Source organism: Fusarium odoratissimum (genome assembly GCF_000260195.1).
Source record: "Fusarium odoratissimum NRRL 54006 unplaced genomic scaffold supercont1.22, whole genome shotgun sequence".
NCBI lineage: Eukaryota > Fungi > Ascomycota > Sordariomycetes > Hypocreales > Nectriaceae > Fusarium > Fusarium odoratissimum.
In genome coordinates, this window is record NW_022158707.1 from 119,004 (window position 1) to 136,063 (window position 17,060).

Here is a 17,060-nt window from a genome sequence, read left to right on the forward strand (position 1 = left end):
CCAGCCACTTTCAACGCAAGGAATTGTCTGAAGACAACGAGATAGAAAGGTCTCATAATTATTACAAGAAGAAATACTTGACCGAAGTTCCATTAACCATGTTCAATGCATTCTTGCATATGGACAATACTTTAGCATAGTCGCACGTGGAAGGGAAATGGTACTGGCAAGGGAGAAGAGAAGATCGGCCAACCAGGCTTTTGCTTATTGACCATGCATATCTTGATGACATTTCAGTTATTTAGGCATAACAAAAATCTTTTCAATTGGCTTTTGAGATGTATTGGACTTTCGGTCTTTCCGACCATTTTACCCTGTCCATCAATGACATATGGCCTTTTGCAACAGACTTTCTAGAAAACATTACCCTTGGTCTGTCTCATCTCCGAGACCTTCAAGTTCCTGATAAGAGCGACCCAGATAAATGATAATGCCATAATGGCCGTTCCAGCTGCCAACATTCGAGTCTGCGCATATCCGTATGCCTTCTGAATAGCGATGCGCTCTGGTGTGCCCTTAGCATAACTCAATTGCGTAGGAAGATCTCCGTAGATAGCCTCGAGGTTCTCAAGCGCACTTGCGGGCAGATACATCTTCAGTGCTTTCTCAAAGGTATTGGTCCAGATGGCGCCAGAAATTGTGTCGCCGATACTGCCACCCGCTGTGCCAGTGACGTTCAACATAGCCAACGCCGCAGCAACGTGCTGATGATCGACAGCGGCAAGAACGGCGAGTTGCATGCAAATTGTGAAGACACTGCCGCCGACAGAAATAAAAACTTGGCACATAACCAAGTATCCCACATAGCCAGTTGGGCTTCGGAAGTAGATCATCAAGCCTTGGGCTAGGATATAAAGCGGCACGCCGACCCAGAGGAGCCACTTGAAGTATCCAGTCCTACGGATACTCCAACCCACGATAAACAACAGGAAGCCGGACACAACGTTGAAGGTGTTGTTAACGTAACCGGCCTCTGCGACTGTCAGATAGTTGACAACTTGAAGGAAGGACGTGAAGTAGTTGTTCCAGCAGTAATACGAAATCTGATAAGTAAGATCGAGGAGGCAAGCGCCAACAAGGGTTCGATCAGTCAAGAAGTGGAATTTGAGGAACGGAACTGGCGCAAAGTAAACTTCATTGAGGGCGAAACCAACAAGAAGGATGAAGCCAACGATGATCATGGCAATGATGTATCCAGTTGACCATCCGTGGGGTGCCGTGGAAGCGATGGTGAAAGGGAGGAGGAAGATGACCAAGCCAGCGGCAAAGAGGAATACTCCGAGGACTACAAGACAACAATAATTAGCTTTGGGGAGACTTGGAACTACGTGTTGAACTTACCGTCAAACTCGAGCACATAGTGCCAGATGCTCTCCTTCAACGTGCGACCACTGGCCTTCCTTGGCAAGATATTCTTCTTGGCCTTGCGCAAGTTGATCTTGAGAAGAAGATATAAGGGCGCACAGACAACGGGCGTGATGAAGGCAAAAATGCCGAAGCCCCAAGGCCAGCCGATATCAGCCAGCATTCTGTCCGAAGCGTAAGATCCGGCAAAAGCAGAGATCATGTAGGGCGACGACGTGAATGCATATGCCAAGGCTCGGTTCTTTAAATTGGTGGCATCGGCAGTCACAACATCGATACTGTAGATCAGGCCTGTGAAACCGACTGAGTAAAAGACCTGCAATTACATTAGCTCCAACAGGCGACATGTGATTTCTGTTACGTACGTTCGCGGCACAGTAAGTCGACAGGTCTTTGGCCGTAGCCATCAGAATCAAGCCCAATTCACAGAATCCCACCATCAAAAGATAACCCTCAGCTCTGCCCCAAAGATCAAGGAGTTTGGCAAGCGGGATGAAGACAGCGGCAGTCATTGAGCTCGCGACGACACCAATGGTGTTGAGAAGCGAGTGCGAGCCCCAGTCGCTGGTGACATAGGGTACCAAATTGCCGACGGTCGAGCTCTGGAAGGCATTGAGAAGGTAAACGAGCCAAATGAAGATGAAGAGGCAGATCAGAGATGACTTGGTCCATACGAGGGTGATGGCTTCCATGTCCTTAACACCCTCAGTGACATCCTCAGCGGGTAGGGCATCATCGGGAACAGCTGGGTGTCCATCTTCAGGGTGAGGATTCTTTTCGTGGTCTGTAGTCGTCGTGATGTCTTGGAGATCGACATCAGAGGTCTTGTTCGACCTGTTCCAGAAGCCCATTTTGGCGGTTCAAGCTAGAAAGAGAGAATTAAGCTCAAGAACTTTTAGATTCTTGACGAGGAAAAGGGTTACATTAAAAAGAAATGACATGCTGTATGCCCCCCGGCATAAATCTTCCGACACCGGTGGATCAAACGACGAAAAGAACGCATCAGATAAGATCATCTCGCCCCGTTGGTTCCGACTCTGTTGGTTGCGTCCCTGTAGAAAACGGCAGGATCGGCAAGCTGAGTGGGATGCTTGGCAAATAGTAATGAGGCTCGTAAAACAAAGAGGGTCTTTTTCACGGTAAACACGGCACGGTTAGCTCCACCGCGTACGTCAGTCAGATTATCTAGGGCAAAAGGTAAAGCAGAAGATGTGAGGCAAAATTTTAAAAGGCAAAAAACTTGTTTAATCAATCTAATCTAATCTGATTTTATTGATCGAGAGAGGGCGGTATCGGGCCGGATTGGAGGGTATTGTGGAATTGTTACGGAATGAATATCATGGCGTGGAGGGTTCACGGGGATATCACAGCGCCACAGCGAATACAAAACGTGTCATTTTATACTCTTCTAGTACCAACACTGGTTAAAAATCAGCAACTCCGTAGAGTGGACTCCTTGTTTAGCGACTGAATGTGATGGTTAACCCGGAAATATCACGGCCCAACGAACTCACGATGTCCCCTCGGCAATTTGATCAATCGTGAAGTTAAAGCCCCCATTCGCATCCGGTTCTATATCGTGCAGACAATATCTTGGGGTTTTGACGCTGCTTTGTCAGTTGCAGCACTAGAATTGGATACAAATGGGACTTACCTCCAAAACCAACTGCTCAGGCACATATTCTTGCAGTTCTTCGCCAGCAAGGCGATGTCGCGCTCAAAAGTCTCGCCGGCAAATCGACTTGCAGCGTCATCAGAAGCTTTGTTCACTCTATCGATCTCAACTTGAAGCCTGTCGAGCGACGCATCAAGTCCTCGTTGCATATTGCCATGCGCCAACAACACCACGATGTTCTCGACGAACCCTTCTCGTATCTCTTTGCGCACGCTCACAATGTCATTCGTGATCCACATAACAGCGACGGCCGCTTCGTATAGATCGCGAATCTCCTTAGATTCCATGACGTACTCAGGCAAGTCAAGTCCATTGGCGAACTCGATGTTGGCCACCACTTGCTTCATACAACAAGATGCATCCCGGTAGCCGAGATATTCGTCTAGAGAAGGAAGATGGGCATTTCTTCGATTAAAAGCTTCCTTTTGGTATGCTCTCAGGGTAGCAATAGCCTCTTTCGCTATGCGCTTTCGGTAACTCGGATTGTCCCTGTAAATACGACGAACGGTTGAGGCGTACTCCTCAAATGACAGTACAGCATCGTGGTCTAGATAATGAGTCGACGGCTCTACCTCCTGGCTTGATACACCAAGGCTTTTCTCGACATAGTCTTCGCAGTCATCCAGTAGGGCCTGCAGCTTATTGTAATCGAACTGCTCGACGATGGAATATTGATCGAGAAGGTCGTCGATGATAAACATCCAGACTTGAAAGGATGTCAAGACCTCTAGCTTTTCGCGGGAGGCGTACGGGTACCAGCCCGCCAGTTGCTCCGACAGGTTAGCTTTGGTCAGACGCGAGCGTACCGTTTCGTTGACAGCATGTCTGACAGATATGTTAGTATTCTTATCGGTGTTCCTTGGGGAATATTTTCTGACGTTTCAATCATCTGGAGGATCTTAACGTCTATGGCCTCCACGTGCGGATTCATGTCTTTCGGCCATCCGGCATGCATCAGAGCCAAGTCCGAGACTCTAAGGCTTTGGCCTCTCAGAACGGACAACAAGTCCTCTCTCGTGCTGGCTTTGCCAGTTTGCGTTGAGGATGATGAAGCCATATGGTCAGATGTGCAGTTGAGTTCCACTTAACAGCCTGGGATAAAGCTTCAAATTTAAGAGAGCAACGCGGGATTAAATATGTGAGAGCATTGCACCGCATAGACTAACGATCGAATAGACTGGAGACATTGTGCAGCATTGATTAGAAATCGTGAACAGCTGAGAACATGCCTGCCGTGTCAATTGGTGCGATCGTGAAAAGTTGGAGGTATTGCACTACACTGATTAGCAAGTATTTAGTGCAACGTTCTACAATTACAAGAGCAATTAGCAATCCTTACGTACATGAGCGGTGAGGCACGCCTAGCTCAATTGGCTTGGGCATCCTACCCAACTGGTCCAGCACAAGCATGGGAGGATCCTTGGTACGAAGCTTAAGTTTTCAGCTCCTGGGGTTCAGGGTAGTCGATGATAAAAGCTGGCTGGCTGATAAGATAAGACGAGATAAGATTAGATATGACAAGAGAACCCAACCATATCTACAGACTCAGAGTCAATATGTCAAGCAACAAGCAAAGAGAAAACAAAAAAGGGAGATATCTTGGGTCTTGTGTTCTTCAGTTGTATCTCGGATACATCGCGCTTATGGAGTCGGTTACGCGACTTGTGTTTGTTGTCCCATAGTTGAGGTAGTCATTTCACCGTGCAACACTAGTGGTATGCGGATGGGGGAAAAAGGGATGGCCACGTAATTCCAATGATTCCTATCACGAAATTTAGAAAGGTAATATCGGATATGTCTGAGTATCGGGAAAGAGAATCAGTAACACGATCGGATAGACTCAGGCAATATCGGCCTCATCCTTTGACTTGCCGACAATCTCTTAATTCATACCTGATCAGGAAATTATAAGACTCCCCATAGCCGTCGCCAACACGCGTTCAGCGCAATAAAACATATCGGGAGTCGGGTAAGGGGTTGTCAAGTATAGGCGAGCATCAGATTGTATAAGAACTGCAACATGTTAATACACATGAGGTGAAGATAGACTTCCGTGCCGTTTGCGGATCGACGGATGGACGGGACGGAAGTTAGATGCGTTGCATGGCTGAGAGCTACGAAACGCCAACAGGGTCTCTTAGTGTGAATCATTTCCTAAGAGGTCAAAACTCAAAACTTCGATTTGCTAACGGTAACGTCTTCGAATCTCCTATCATTCAAAGTGAATTGTTTCAGCTCGGGGCTTGGATAAGCGAAACCAATCAGTATCAAACACGATATCTCTCAAACTGCATAATGGAACATTTGCATCTTTATCTAATACCGGAAAGATTCAATAAGTTTCCTATCTGCAACTTGAGTTCACCAGAAAGGACCGAAGATCGGGGTTGTATGCACGGTCTCGGAATTTATGTAATAAGGCGTATCACACAACGCCCTTTTCTAACCACCACGTCAGGGTCTGTGCCAACCCCATTGGCCAATCCACCGAAGTCGCTCCAGCGCGTGGAAAGCGATTGGCCCTACCACTTCCGCAGTGGGTACGGAACGTTATCACCAAATTTTCACCCTCTCAACCTCTGGGAATGATTAGATTCCTTCGATCAGGAAATTTCCCTACTTCCGTCCGCGGGGTAATATCTGGGGAACCCCGGATGCTCACTCATCACAGCTTGCATAATTGGTTATCTCCTTGCTCGGCAGATGCGCTCCCGATGCCCGGGGCCGGTTTCTCAATACTGGGTCTGGGGGCGAGAGTGGGCTGAGTATGGAGCATGAGTCAAAGTTTTACGTATAAAGACCTGTCCGGCTGCTGTTCTTTTTAATTTGCGGATCCCTGCTTCAAGCAACACATCATCATGAATAGTTATAACATCAATTCGACTGCGGAGCAGGGTAATGACTTGGCTCTTACTCCTTCGCAGTTGAATAAGCCGGACAATGAAGCTTCGTTGCATCACGATGCAGTTTTCGGTGAGATTTCGGATGAGGGTCCTGACTACAGAAGTGTAAGCAGAATTTGCGACGAAAAATGGCATGATTCACAGAATTGATGAGTTTTTCAGGTCGGACTCATCGGTACCGCTGGGTTGATGATGAAAACACAAATCGGTCTCGGCGTCCTCTCGATTCCAGCGACATTCAACGTGCTTGGCATGATCCCCGGCATCATCTGCCTGCTAGCTGTTGCGATCATAACGACTTGGTCCAATTGGATCGTGGGACTCTTCAAGCTACGACATCGCCATGTTTATGCAATCGATGATGCAGGAGAAATGATGTTTGGAGTCGTAGGCAAGGAGTTCTTTGGGTTTGCTATGTGGATTTGTAAGTTATGATGCCAGACTTGAATGAGGAAATGCTAACTTGATAGATTGGGTCTTTGTATCCGGCGCTGGCATGCTCAGTCTTTCCATTGGCCTCAATGCTGTGTCTAGCCATGGAGCCTGTACTGCTGTCTTCGTCGCCGTCGCTGCAGTGCTGGGCTTTGGTCTCTCGAGCATCAGAACCCTTGCTCGCATGAGCTGGCTAGCATGGATTGGTGTCATCAGCATTATGATCTCCGGTGAGTTCCACATCGAACATTGAGATTAATAGCTAATGTCTATAGTGATCATGGTCACCATCGCTACAGGTGTCCAAGAGCGACCAGCAGCAGCCCCTCAAGAAGGCGTCTGGGTCTCGGACTACAAGCTCTTCAACAAACCCTCCTTCGTCCAAGCCGCTTCAGCAATCTGCTCCCTCATCTCAGCATACGGCGGCACTCCAGGCTTTTTCGCCATTGTTGCTGAGATGCGACGACCCGAACAATACACCAGAGCTTTGACCATCTGTCAGGCCATCGTGACCGTGACCTACCTTACGATCGGTTGCCTGATGTACTACTTCTGCGGATCATATGTATCCTCGCCCGCTCTTGGCTCGGCTGGTGATACCATAAAGAAGGCCAGTTATGGCGTCGCTATTCCAGGGTTGATCGTCTCGATCACTCTTGTCACTCATGTATGGCTCATGCCCTCCCGTGCTTTTATGTTGCTAACGAGATACAGCTTCCCAGCAAGTATATGTTTGTTCGACTGTTGAGAAACACAAAGCACCTGGCTTCTAACTCCGCGGTTCATTGGAGCACGTGGTTAGGTTGCACATTCATCGTGTCAACCATTGCCTACATCATCGCGAGTGCCATTCCTATCTTCTACAGCCTTATCTCCTTGATTGGAGCGCTCGTCGGTACTCTCATGTGTTTCCAGACCATGGGCTTCATGTGGTTCTACGACAATTGGGAGAAGCGCGCTATTTCGCCCAAGTGGCTATCAGCTTGTGGATGGAGTTTGTTCGTTATTGCTTCCGGCACCTTGTTAATGGTCGCTGGTACTTATGGATCAATCGTCGATATTATCCAGGCATATAAAGCTGCTGGAGGGTCAGGCGCCTGGTCGTGTACTGATAATTCCAACTCTTCATAGAAAGGGAGTTGTTTATAATAGTGATGCGCGAGGGAGTTCATGTTGAATAACTGTTCTAATACGATGACTCCTCAGAATATATTAATCCCACTTGTTTGTATCCATGTGCATCGGTCCATGGCCTCCCTTCTTCCCATCAGATGACGCAATTTCATGCAAAGATTCTCATGCGTCTTATGAAATTATGTAAATCAGGACGGCGACCAGCCAACATCTTGTGTAGCCTAGTCACGTGGTGCTTGTGTGGCCGTCACGCTTCAGTTGTTGTGTTTCGGCCGCGTCAACTTATCTCAATTAACAAACGTGGTCAAACACTTGTTTGACTATCATTTGGCATCATGTGGACATCAAAATCCAAAGAGAAAGCTGAAGACAATCTGGCGACCATCGCACGATTAACCAATTTCATCGCAAGCCGAAACCCCGACGATAAAGATGCCCAGCGACGGGCCCAAGCAGCAACAGCATTCCTTCAGAATGTGGGCATCACAATTCAAGCCCCGGCAGCTGACAGCAGCAGAATTACCTCTGCGTCGCCTCGCGAATCCCAGCACTCCGTCAAGTTGCCGACTGAGCTTTACCGAATGATTGTTGGGCACGTCAGTACCTTTCGTCAACAATCCCGATCTAGAGAGCAGACATTGGTTGCGTTCTCATGCTCATGCAAAACTCTACACAAATTGTCTGAGGATTTCATTTAAAAGAATGCCGGAGTCCTTAAAGGCTACTACAAACAGTGGAAATTCTTGTTCAGCCTCAGAATCAGGACGATTCGTGCGAGTCTTGTACGGTCCCTACTGTTCGACTGGAATTGCCAAGTGGAAAACAGTGAGCCGGTAATAGGTATCATCACCTGATGCCCTAATATTGAGTTTCTGTTCGTGGGTACTGGCGGCGGAAATCCAGGAACGGTTTTCACCGATCAGCTTGAGGGATTACAGTTTATACTCGCCACCTGTGCCCGTATTAAGTCACTTCATTACTTCACCGGCTTGAGGGGGCACAACGGTGACCATCTGAACAGAATAGTAGTGGCTGACGCGCAGAAACATCTATCTGATTGGATCTCGGATCATACTCATGTCGAACAATCATTGAAACAGCTCCAGACCCTAGGCCTGGATGGCCCATCCGGTTGGCTACTCCAAGGTTCTCTTCAATACCTTTCCTCCAACTTGACATCTCTACAGCTCGGTTGGCAAAGCTTCTTGGAAGTCAGTCGCACTCCACTCTTTGATATATCTCAACAGTGCCGGAAGCTCAAAGTTCTTGTCCAATACAGACTCGTCACCACTGACGATCTGGAGAAAGCCTGTCGAGAATGAGCAAGCACACTGAAAACACTGAAAGTTGACTCAGTAGGAGAGATCAGGGATTGAATCTCGCAACTCATACCCTCTCATTCTATATACCTCTATTGCTATGATATGATATAAAAAAGACAAGAAATGAAACAGGCTACAAGCCAATGTCGACTCGGCTGCAATGTTATAGAGAAGGACTCCAAGACCTGTGCATGATCCTTTAGCCTTCCTTTAAGCTTCTTTCGATCAACATCCTGCACAGCGACATTATCCTCGATGGCCAAAACAGCCGCTGCTCCCGCACTCTGCCCCATGATCATATAGACAGGCTCCATACGAATTGCAGACAGAGCAATATGCGTGGCGCTCATTGTAACAGGGTTGACAAAGTTGGTGGCGTCCTCCTTTCTGGGAACGATAGACCCATAAGGGACGCTGAAAGGCCCGGGATTGGGAACGTGAATGAGACCTTCGTCATGTATGCGGTCGTTGATAACAACACGTTCTACTTGATGAACATCGAGCGTATAGTACCCGACTGCAACGACAGTGTCGTTGTCATACGGTTTCGGGTGCTGAATGTCGGCCTGTGTCATCGTATACACGCCGTCCATCCGTCGAGCCTCGCGAATGTATATCTCGTATGGCCAGTTGCCGTTGTCAGTCCACTCATCCTTCGCGTAGCCCCAAGCACTTGTGTTCTCACGAACAAAGTCTGGGACATCTTTGTGGTTCGCCAATGTCCAGAGAAGTCCTTGCGCCCAGATCTTGTGCCTTTTCGCAGCAGCCTCCCGCTCCTCGTACGAATACTCAGCATAATTGGACGTCTTGTTGTAACTTCCACCTATCAGATCGGTACTGATTTGACCTGCTGCATTGGTGTCGGTTTTAAGATTCGGCATGAGTTGTGTCGTGAAGAACGGCCCTAGGTAGCCAGTCTTGATGTATCGGATCAAGATCTTGTAGTGAGATTCATTGTAGCCATCTGGTTTGAAGAATTCCACCTTGTTGTCATCCTCTGTCGTTAAAGATAATCGGTAGTTGAAGGCTTGAAGACGATGATCTTTCTTGCCACGCGACTCTTCAGCTGCGAACTTGGTGATCACGCGACCAACCCCGGGGAGCAGACCGCTGTCAGGGTCATCAGGGTCGTTGTATGGGTCAATAGCAGCAAGTCGCCTCGGCTCGTTAAAGTGAATACCTGCTGCAGACTCGTCAAACTCCTGCTTGTCTTCGCGTCCTACGCGATATGAGATGCCTGCTGTTTCCATGAGGTCACCCTCATAGCCGGCATCAATGAACATCTTTCCTGAGAAAGTTGACCCGGACCGCGTTTGGAAGGATTTGATGATGGTTCCATCCTTCTTCACGCCGCTGCTAGTACGAAGGATGGACTCGTTCCGAAAGACAGGAATTCCCTCATCCTTGATCCATTTCTCCAAGATCTCCTCTGCTACTTTGGGCTCAAAGGTCCATTGAACCTTGTCGCCGATGGCTGGTCCAGGCTGCGCCTCGATATGCTTTGCGAGATAGTCATCTCGTGTTTCACGAGTCCATGCGTCGTCGTTGTCGTAATATTCGTACACTTTGCCGTAAAACTCCCTGGCAATTCCACCAATGGTGTTTCCTTCCTTTGAGTCGGTCCAGCCCAATCCCGAAGTAGTAAGACCGCCGATTCGTGATGTCGGAAAGACTAAAGTGGCGGTTCTGTTCATACGAACCGTTTGAATGGCAGCTGCCAGCGCGGCAACTGTGTTGCCATAGATGATCACGTCAGATTCGTGAGAAGTCGCTGATAAGACGCCAACAGTGAAAGAAGCAATGATATAAAGACAGACGATATGTACAGACGCCATACTTGCAAGAGTGACCTGGCTGCTTTACGCAGCTCAGGCAGAATCGTCAAAACACGTAATAAGGAGTAAGTAAACTAGCAAACAAAGATTGCGAAAATTTGGCGCCGGGAAACGGCGCGCATTTTGACTTTGGGATGATGCATTTGCTGACGTGCTTCTTATTTTACTTAAGTGGGGCGGAAAACCGCGGACGGCGATTCCTTAATTAAGGAGCGAGGATCACAATCTACCAATCGGCTGAGTCCGATCAGCACAGTGTTCCACTGATTGGCTCTCCAATCTCTCTCCAATCTCACACCGGCTGTCTGCCAAGATAAGGCTGTCGTTATCTATTCCAATCCTACCCAAGCAGGCGGTAGCTGTGATAAGGCATAAGGCTAATTAGGGAGGTGGATAATCTATGCCACTATTACCCTGAAGTCACCATTGATCTTTATGTTCCAACGTCATTTTTGAGTGCTAAGATGTCATGATGTTCGTATCGTGAGCTCATAATTGCCCTCTCGTTCCGTACTATTATCTTGGTGATGAGAAAATCGATAACAAATCTGTAGACAGATCGGGCCAAGATCATCAACCTCATCGTACGCCCTGTAAAGATAGAGAGCAACAAGCTCCGAACCATCTATAAACTAGAATTCGTTTAAGCATATTACCTAATAGTCATGGAGAAAGACTGATAGCACATATTATAATCATTAATTATAGCGAACCTGTGACTGAGCTTATATTCACTATACGGATATAGAACTTGGTAAGAAGCATATAGCATGTCTAAACACTATGGAAACAAACTTGTAATCAAGACATTTTCGCCCAGTGTTTCTCTTGGGTATCAGGAAGTCTACGTATGTCGACGCGACTATTACCGTCAAGCACCGCAATGCAACTGAATTGGGTGTTGTGCAAATGTGCGAGGGAAGGATGGATCACGATGAAGTTAAGCTGCTGAAACTTGGCAGGGTGATGGTAGACTCTTTCATCCTCTGACCATAAGATAGAGTGAAGCCACGCATGAAACATGTCCAGGCAAACGCTAGCAATAATAAATCTTTTCTGTTTTATCATAGAACGCAAAAGAAAGGGTCTTGCTGAAAACAGCCAACAAAAAGCACGGCAGACTATCATACTATGTAAATGCCAACATGTGTATCCGAAGCGGCATCATGTCAAGATCCTTTCCTCAATCAAATCGAGTTCATAACTCTAGCTCTCCATGGTTGGCGTAAGTGCAGTCACGGGAGGAACCTCAACATAGGGAATAGAAATAGGCGACATTCACATGATGATGTTTCAGTACATGGATATAGAATAGGATATATAATCTTATGCTAATGAAAAAAAGAGATCCATGGGACTATGAAGTAGGAAAACCGTTCCAGGTTGTTATTCGGTCGGATAAAAACCTAGATTCTATCATAACTCGGCAGCCCCCTTACAATTCGGTTACCAAGCCATTCCACTAACCGAACTTGATGGATCCTCTCTTACTGAATAAACAGTTAATCGATGTTGCACACGAGGAAACTCGTCTGTTGAACTTACGTTGTCACCAACACCACCACGGCACTTTTCAATGGCGTTGCAGCCCCGGTTATAGGGGTTGGCTTCAGCACCAGGGCGGCAGTTTGCGGCCGACGCGCCCTTGACTGAGCAAGGAATATGGTCGCGGTTGAGGGCACCATATGAGATCTCACCGCTCTGAGGCTTGGCTGCAGGAGCTGCAGAAGCGAGAGTGATGAGGGATAATGTAATGATAGAGAACTTCATCCTGACTGAATAAGGCTGATAGGTGAAGGAGTGTTGTCTTCTTGCAATATGAAGAGGCTGCTGAGTGAAAGAGAGAAGAATGGCTTTTCATCTCTCGTCAAGAGATGAATGCGGGATATATATACTGCAAATTCTGCTCACAAAGACAGGAAAATACCGGCAGATGAAAGAACTTGGTCCATCTATACGAGGACTCACAAACCCTGATGCTTGAAAGTTCTGGCTAAGAGGATCATGAGATTCAAATGGGCACTACGCTCGTAGTACAATTTCGACCAACACCTAGGAGGGTTGGAAGCCTTAGCTCCAGTGGCCTAATCAAGGTACGGCTTGTAGAGTCCCCTTTCATATACCACGTTGAGGAGATGAGAACAGGCTAAGATATATGGGACTCGATCGAGCCCAGAGACAACTGCGTTCGTTGGTATAGTTTATCAAATCTATCAGTTCGAGGGTTTTATATCTTCTATCGCCGCTTCACATAGTACGTAGTCGAATGCTGTTTAGACTGGAAGTCTACTGAGCTTCTTTGATGGCAATGAGTATATGGGACTATGTCCCATAAAAGCCTGTTGCCCTACAAAGTGGAGGGTTCCCTTATTCTTTCACCCCCCAGGAGGCTCTGTTGACTTACACCCAATGTTGCATAATCGGGCCGTTATTTTAGTCGCTTGACTACCATGACCCTTGGTAACTGATCTTATTGGAGGCTGTGGCTGTTGATGTATAGAAACTTTAACCAAGCTCGTAATGGACCCCTACAAGGTCTGGAACATCTCATAACCGGGAACCTGGGAAGAAGCAAAACACTAGGGTCCCGCGGGACCTTTGTAAATTCAACGACTAGTAATACGTCTGGGGAATACTGTCCGCCCTATGAAGCCCAACTGCCGAGAAACGCTCGGATGGGGCGATATTAGACATCACACGGAAAGTCCATGGAGTATCATGCCCGCTCCAAGATCCATACATCAATGACATATGCAGAAGACTGAAATTGTTAACCAAAAGTGATACAGAACCTCCTTCTAGAAGCCCGATGGAATGAATTTCTGACTGGGACCAGGTAACATGACGTTATGTCTAAGGGTCCTGGCAAGTAACCAGCAAGTCAAGCCTTACAGACCGAAGTGAAACTCCTTTGAGGTGACATGTGCCATCAGCCACAAATATGCATAACGAAGAAGCATCAAGTACGGAACTCGGCACAGTAGTATCCCCAACGCCCTGGACCCTGGACGTGAGCCAGTTATCTCATAAGAGAGGATGATGTTCGTGCAGCTAGTCCCGGGAGCATTGCCCATTTCAGGCCACAACGCTATGCCAGTTTAGAGACACCGCTAATCCTCTACCAATTACACTAAAGTGATTGACATGATAAAGATTGACCATAAACTTAGTCGTGAGTTCGTCGGCTCTCAATACTTTGGCCATGAAAAAGTAAAAGGACATCTTGAAAAGAAAGAAAAATCAGGGATCAGCAAGAGGAGTTCAAGGAATGAGTATCGAAGTACTGGAGCATCTGTCATTCTGAGTGTCACCTATCGTGACAATCAGTAGTGTGACAAGCAACTAACCAACAGCAACATGAAACCACGCCATTTTACGAGGCAAGGCGCATAATTAAGCTTCAGCTCCTAAGCGACTTCAACTCTAATCAACCCATCCGCGCCATCCAAACCGTGGCATTGGGCTACGAAGATACCGAAGGTGCCCCGGAGTGCGGCTGACTTGTGGGGTTACCGAGCGGGATGCCGGGGTTGATTTCGGAGGTCCGCCCGCCTATCCGACAGACTACAACCAGAATAGTCTGGTGCAGGAAACGGTCTCGTTTAGAGAAGCATTATCCTCGTTAACGTCAGCAAAACGACTACGGTAAGGGGTATATCATGGCCGGAGCCAACTATTGGGTAGCTTATCATGACCCCAAAGATGGGTCTTTATCTTCTACAGTCTATACGAGGAATTAGGGTTTGTCCAACTGTCAACATTGCTGATCTCCAGAATTTTCGGGATTTCTGGAAACCGGCTCCAACGGACGGCTTCCTGAAACTCGTTGGTCCTGGCCTCTCATGGCTGACGTCGCCCTGATGTTTGAAAGTAAAATGTAAAGTCTGAATGTTGTTACTGCGTCTAAGCGATCACGGCGGCCACCTTGGGCTCTTAGTGAGATTAATACAAGCCGCCTGGGAGATTTGCGGTCTCACAGGCGCCATAAAGAACGTCGGAGATACATTGGACGGCCAAGGGTGATGCTCCTTCTACTGAGCCCTGCAGGATCATTTGGTCGCTAAATGTACTCCGTGATAACAGGTTATTAAATTTAGAGCTCGGCAGTTGACTTACAACAAAAGTTCCACTCAGTAAGTATTACAGTTGAAGTGACCAGCTAAGGGCCTAACGGCCGTTCACCACTCATAAGTCGCTCAGATGCAGATCACCTACGACATGGGTGCAGTGCTAGGAGGAAGGAAACCATTCAAGGACTGGGTAACCCTTGATGCAGTAGAGGTTTCGAAGAGTAAGCGTTCCTTTTTATAGAATTCGACAGGTAAGGGGGGCATGCTTGCTGCTGCTTTGGGTAAGTGCTTGCTTCGACTGACAATGCCACAAGCGCCCTGGTCGACAGCAAGGCCTCCTCGGGCAGCATGTGAGAAGCACTCTTGGTCAATCATATTGTGAAATGTCACTCAAAATCCACCCTTAGGGGTTCTTTACTACAGACGCTGTCTAAGAGACAGCACATCATCGGTACATCTGTTCATCTACAGGCTCGGAACTATTTAAATTTAGAATATTCAGTTTCTTTTACTTGGGTTCAACCCCTAACTTAAATATCTAGGAGATTTGTTTTATTCGTCTCTGATGCATTTATCTGCACTGGGTCCAAAATGCGGTGACCTGCTTGTTGATATAAGAGATAGGGAGACTTGCTTGGTTCTGTAAAATGCACTCCTGTATAGAACTTTACTTTACCACAGAATAAAGACAATGAACCGTAAATCGTGATATAGGAGGCCCTGGCCAGATATTGAAAGAAGATATAAGGCAGTGAGCCTTGTTCATAGAGATTGTAGACCAGTTTGACAACTTCGCCTGTAGCTAGACCTGTTTTACTACAATGAGTCTCACAGTTGACCTTCTTTTTTGTCTCCCTATCAACGGTTCAAAAGACAGTCGAGCCCCGAGACCTGTAATATCTAGGTCATGATAGGCAATGCGGGAGACATGACTTTATTGCCCAGCAAGGGTTAATAGTGTGAGCAATCCGTAATAGACTTTAAACTTAAGAGATGTCTACTAGGTAACCTAGGTTAACATAGATACTACTGTCTATAATCTGCTTGAGCTTTATTACAGCCATGGAACTCAATCACCTATATGATAATGAAGTTAAGTCCGCAATATATAAAGAGTTGGAGAGTATGCAGTTCTCATTGACGATGAATATAAACATTATCCTGGAGCCGAAATCTTAACCACATCACGTGCTATTTCCTTCCTGGTCTGGTGGTCTAGTGGTATGATTCTCGCTTAGGGAAAACCCTACAGCTCAGCTTGCGAGAGGTCCCGGGTTCAATCCCCGGCCAGACCCTTTCTTTTGCCATTCTCGTGTCTTACCATAGTATAACTCTGAAACATCCTTCTTTTTGCATTTGTAGTCTTTTTCGATGCCGTTACAAAGCACCATCACAATAAGATAGACTAATTAAATAGAACCTCTTATTTATAACCTCGCTTAGGTGGTTATGAAGTTTGGTGTAACTATGTAAAGTCACGACAATCGTCCCTTTCTTAGGCTCTCACTGTACCTTCCAGTACTGGTTAATACCACCTTTATCTCCAGTGAATGGATCAGCGGCAGGATTCTTGACGTCCCATACTGCTTTGAAGTCGTCTGCACTATCGCCTCCCTCATCCCATGTCCATGAAAACCCCCTCGGATAAGCCCCCATCATACAGAATCCCTCAAGTGGCACCTCTGCAACAGCAATCCTCGGGTTGTCGGCAGCAATACCACGAGCGTCTCCAGTCATACAACCAAAAGATGCCGTGTTAGCGGATGGATCGTATGACTTGTGTGCAACGCCTGCTGGGATGACAAAAAGATCTCCCACGTTGACCTCGAGCTCCAGTCCGCCGTCTTCATAGGCTGTTCCAGAAGTATGCTCTTGTGGGTCATCGCTTAAGTCTGCAACACCCCAGCGGATACGGCCAGGGCCGGAGACAACTACCATAACTTCATGGGACTGGGAATGATAATGGGATCGCTGATTTTGACCATATCTAACGACCCATTGTACGTCCCACTCATTGCCGCAAAAAGTATCGAATGCTTTGGTACGATCGACTTGACCATCTTTGACAAAAGCGTTCTTGTAATGGAGCAGTGGTTTGGGTGAATTAGGGATCAGTTTGGTTGGCTTCAAGTGGTACAGAACTGGTTCTGGCAAAGTCTCCATGTTGACAGTGGAATGGTAGTACGCTCCAGGCCTTTGTAGGATGTGAATTGGAGCAGGGGAATAGAATTGAAGGTCAATGGGACGAAAGTCGTAGCACTTGTTGTTCAATGACGCGACAGTACGATTGCGTGGGATGATGGCTACACAATGCTCCTTTCTTA

At 47.1% G+C, this 17,060-nt stretch overlaps 7 protein-coding genes and 1 non-coding gene across 10 annotated transcripts; 3 read left to right on the top strand and 5 right to left on the bottom strand.

Moving 5' to 3' along the window:
• Positions 1–353: 353 nt before the first annotated feature.
• Positions 354–2,216, bottom strand: FOIG_11489 (uncharacterized protein; the record flags this gene model as incomplete). Its single annotated transcript, XM_031212060.1, has 3 exons — positions 354–1,285; positions 1,342–1,681; positions 1,731–2,216. The coding sequence occupies 3 exons, from the start codon at positions 2,214–2,216 to the stop codon at positions 354–356; spliced, it is 1,758 nt and encodes a 585-aa protein (XP_031058037.1).
• A 473-nt stretch (positions 2,217–2,689) lies between these two features.
• On the bottom strand, positions 2,690–5,333 carry FOIG_11490 (uncharacterized protein). 2 transcript variants are annotated; one of them, XM_031212061.1, is made up of 4 exons: positions 4,934–5,333; positions 3,919–4,838; positions 3,020–3,865; positions 2,690–2,972 (listed from the first exon to the last, which is right to left on the bottom strand). In XM_031212061.1, the coding sequence occupies exons 2-4, from the start codon at positions 4,095–4,097 to the stop codon at positions 2,876–2,878; spliced, it is 1,122 nt and encodes a 373-aa protein (XP_031058038.1). In that variant the 5' UTR covers positions 4,098–4,838; positions 4,934–5,333; the 3' UTR covers positions 2,690–2,875. The 2 variants fall into 2 exon arrangements, with proteins under 2 accessions (XP_031058038.1, XP_031058039.1); XM_031212062.1 differs by having other exon boundaries at positions 2,690–3,865.
• Positions 5,334–5,615: 282 nt separating this feature from the next.
• Positions 5,616–7,791, top strand: FOIG_11491 (uncharacterized protein). 2 transcript variants are annotated; one of them, XM_031212063.1, is made up of 5 exons: positions 5,616–6,048; positions 6,106–6,367; positions 6,414–6,605; positions 6,651–7,042; positions 7,090–7,791. In XM_031212063.1, the coding sequence occupies exons 1-5, from the start codon at positions 5,899–5,901 to the stop codon at positions 7,504–7,506; spliced, it is 1,413 nt and encodes a 470-aa protein (XP_031058040.1). In that variant the 5' UTR covers positions 5,616–5,898; the 3' UTR covers positions 7,507–7,791. The 2 variants fall into 2 exon arrangements, with proteins under 2 accessions (XP_031058040.1, XP_031058041.1); XM_031212064.1 differs by lacking the exon at positions 5,616–6,048 and having other exon boundaries at positions 6,070–6,367.
• A 10-nt stretch (positions 7,792–7,801) lies between these two features.
• Positions 7,802–8,734, top strand: FOIG_11492 (uncharacterized protein). Its single transcript, XM_031212065.1, has one exon. It carries the CDS (start codon positions 7,845–7,847, stop codon positions 8,205–8,207), a length of 363 nt encoding a protein of 120 aa, XP_031058042.1. The 5' UTR covers positions 7,802–7,844; the 3' UTR covers positions 8,208–8,734.
• A 43-nt stretch (positions 8,735–8,777) lies between these two features.
• FOIG_11493 (uncharacterized protein) lies at positions 8,778–10,807 on the bottom strand. Its single transcript, XM_031212066.1, has one exon. It carries the CDS (start codon positions 10,664–10,666, stop codon positions 8,927–8,929), a length of 1,740 nt encoding a protein of 579 aa, XP_031058043.1. The 5' UTR covers positions 10,667–10,807; the 3' UTR covers positions 8,778–8,926.
• A 1,346-nt stretch (positions 10,808–12,153) lies between these two features.
• FOIG_11494 (uncharacterized protein) lies at positions 12,154–12,436 on the bottom strand (the record flags this gene model as incomplete). Its single annotated transcript, XM_031212067.1, has 2 exons — positions 12,154–12,156; positions 12,212–12,436. The coding sequence occupies 2 exons, from the start codon at positions 12,434–12,436 to the stop codon at positions 12,154–12,156; spliced, it is 228 nt and encodes a 75-aa protein (XP_031058044.1).
• A 3,504-nt stretch (positions 12,437–15,940) lies between these two features.
• On the top strand, positions 15,941–16,031 carry FOIG_11495. Its single transcript has one exon. It is a non-coding gene; the product is annotated as a tRNA-Pro (tRNA).
• A 208-nt stretch (positions 16,032–16,239) lies between these two features.
• On the bottom strand, positions 16,240–16,899 carry FOIG_11496 (uncharacterized protein; the record flags this gene model as incomplete). Its single annotated transcript, XM_031212068.1, has 1 exon — positions 16,240–16,899. The coding sequence occupies one exon, from the start codon at positions 16,897–16,899 to the stop codon at positions 16,240–16,242; it is 660 nt and encodes a 219-aa protein (XP_031058045.1).
• Positions 16,900–17,060: the final 161 nt, after the last annotated feature.

What these genes read in the sequence shown, in the direction of transcription:
- FOIG_11491 (XM_031212063.1), top strand. Translation starts at nt 5,899, where the DNA reads ATGAATAGTTATAACATCAATTCGACTGCGGAGCAGGGTAATGACTTG. An exon ending in TGGGTTTGCTATGTGGATTT is followed by an intron (nt 6,368 to 6,413) that starts GTAAGTTATGAT and finishes CTAACTTGATAG; the next exon opens with ATTGGGTCTTTGTATCCGGC. An exon ending in CGATCACTCTTGTCACTCAT is followed by an intron (nt 7,043 to 7,089) that starts GTATGGCTCATG and finishes AACGAGATACAG; the next exon opens with CTTCCCAGCAAGTATATGTT.
- FOIG_11492 (XM_031212065.1), top strand. Translation starts at nt 7,845, where the DNA reads ATGTGGACATCAAAATCCAAAGAGAAAGCTGAAGACAATCTGGCGACC.
- FOIG_11493 (XM_031212066.1), bottom strand. Translation starts at nt 10,666, where the DNA reads ATGGCGTCTGTACATATCGTCTGTCTTTATATCATTGCTTCTTTCACT.
- FOIG_11490 (XM_031212061.1), bottom strand. Translation starts at nt 4,097, where the DNA reads ATGGCTTCATCATCCTCAACGCAAACTGGCAAAGCCAGCACGAGAGAG. An exon ending in ATCCTCCAGATGATTGAAAC is followed by an intron (nt 3,866 to 3,918) that starts GTCAGAAAATAT and finishes CATATCTGTCAG; the next exon opens with ACATGCTGTCAACGAAACGG. An exon ending in CTGAGCAGTTGGTTTTGGAG is followed by an intron (nt 2,973 to 3,019) that starts GTAAGTCCCATT and finishes CTGACAAAGCAG; the next exon opens with CGTCAAAACCCCAAGATATT.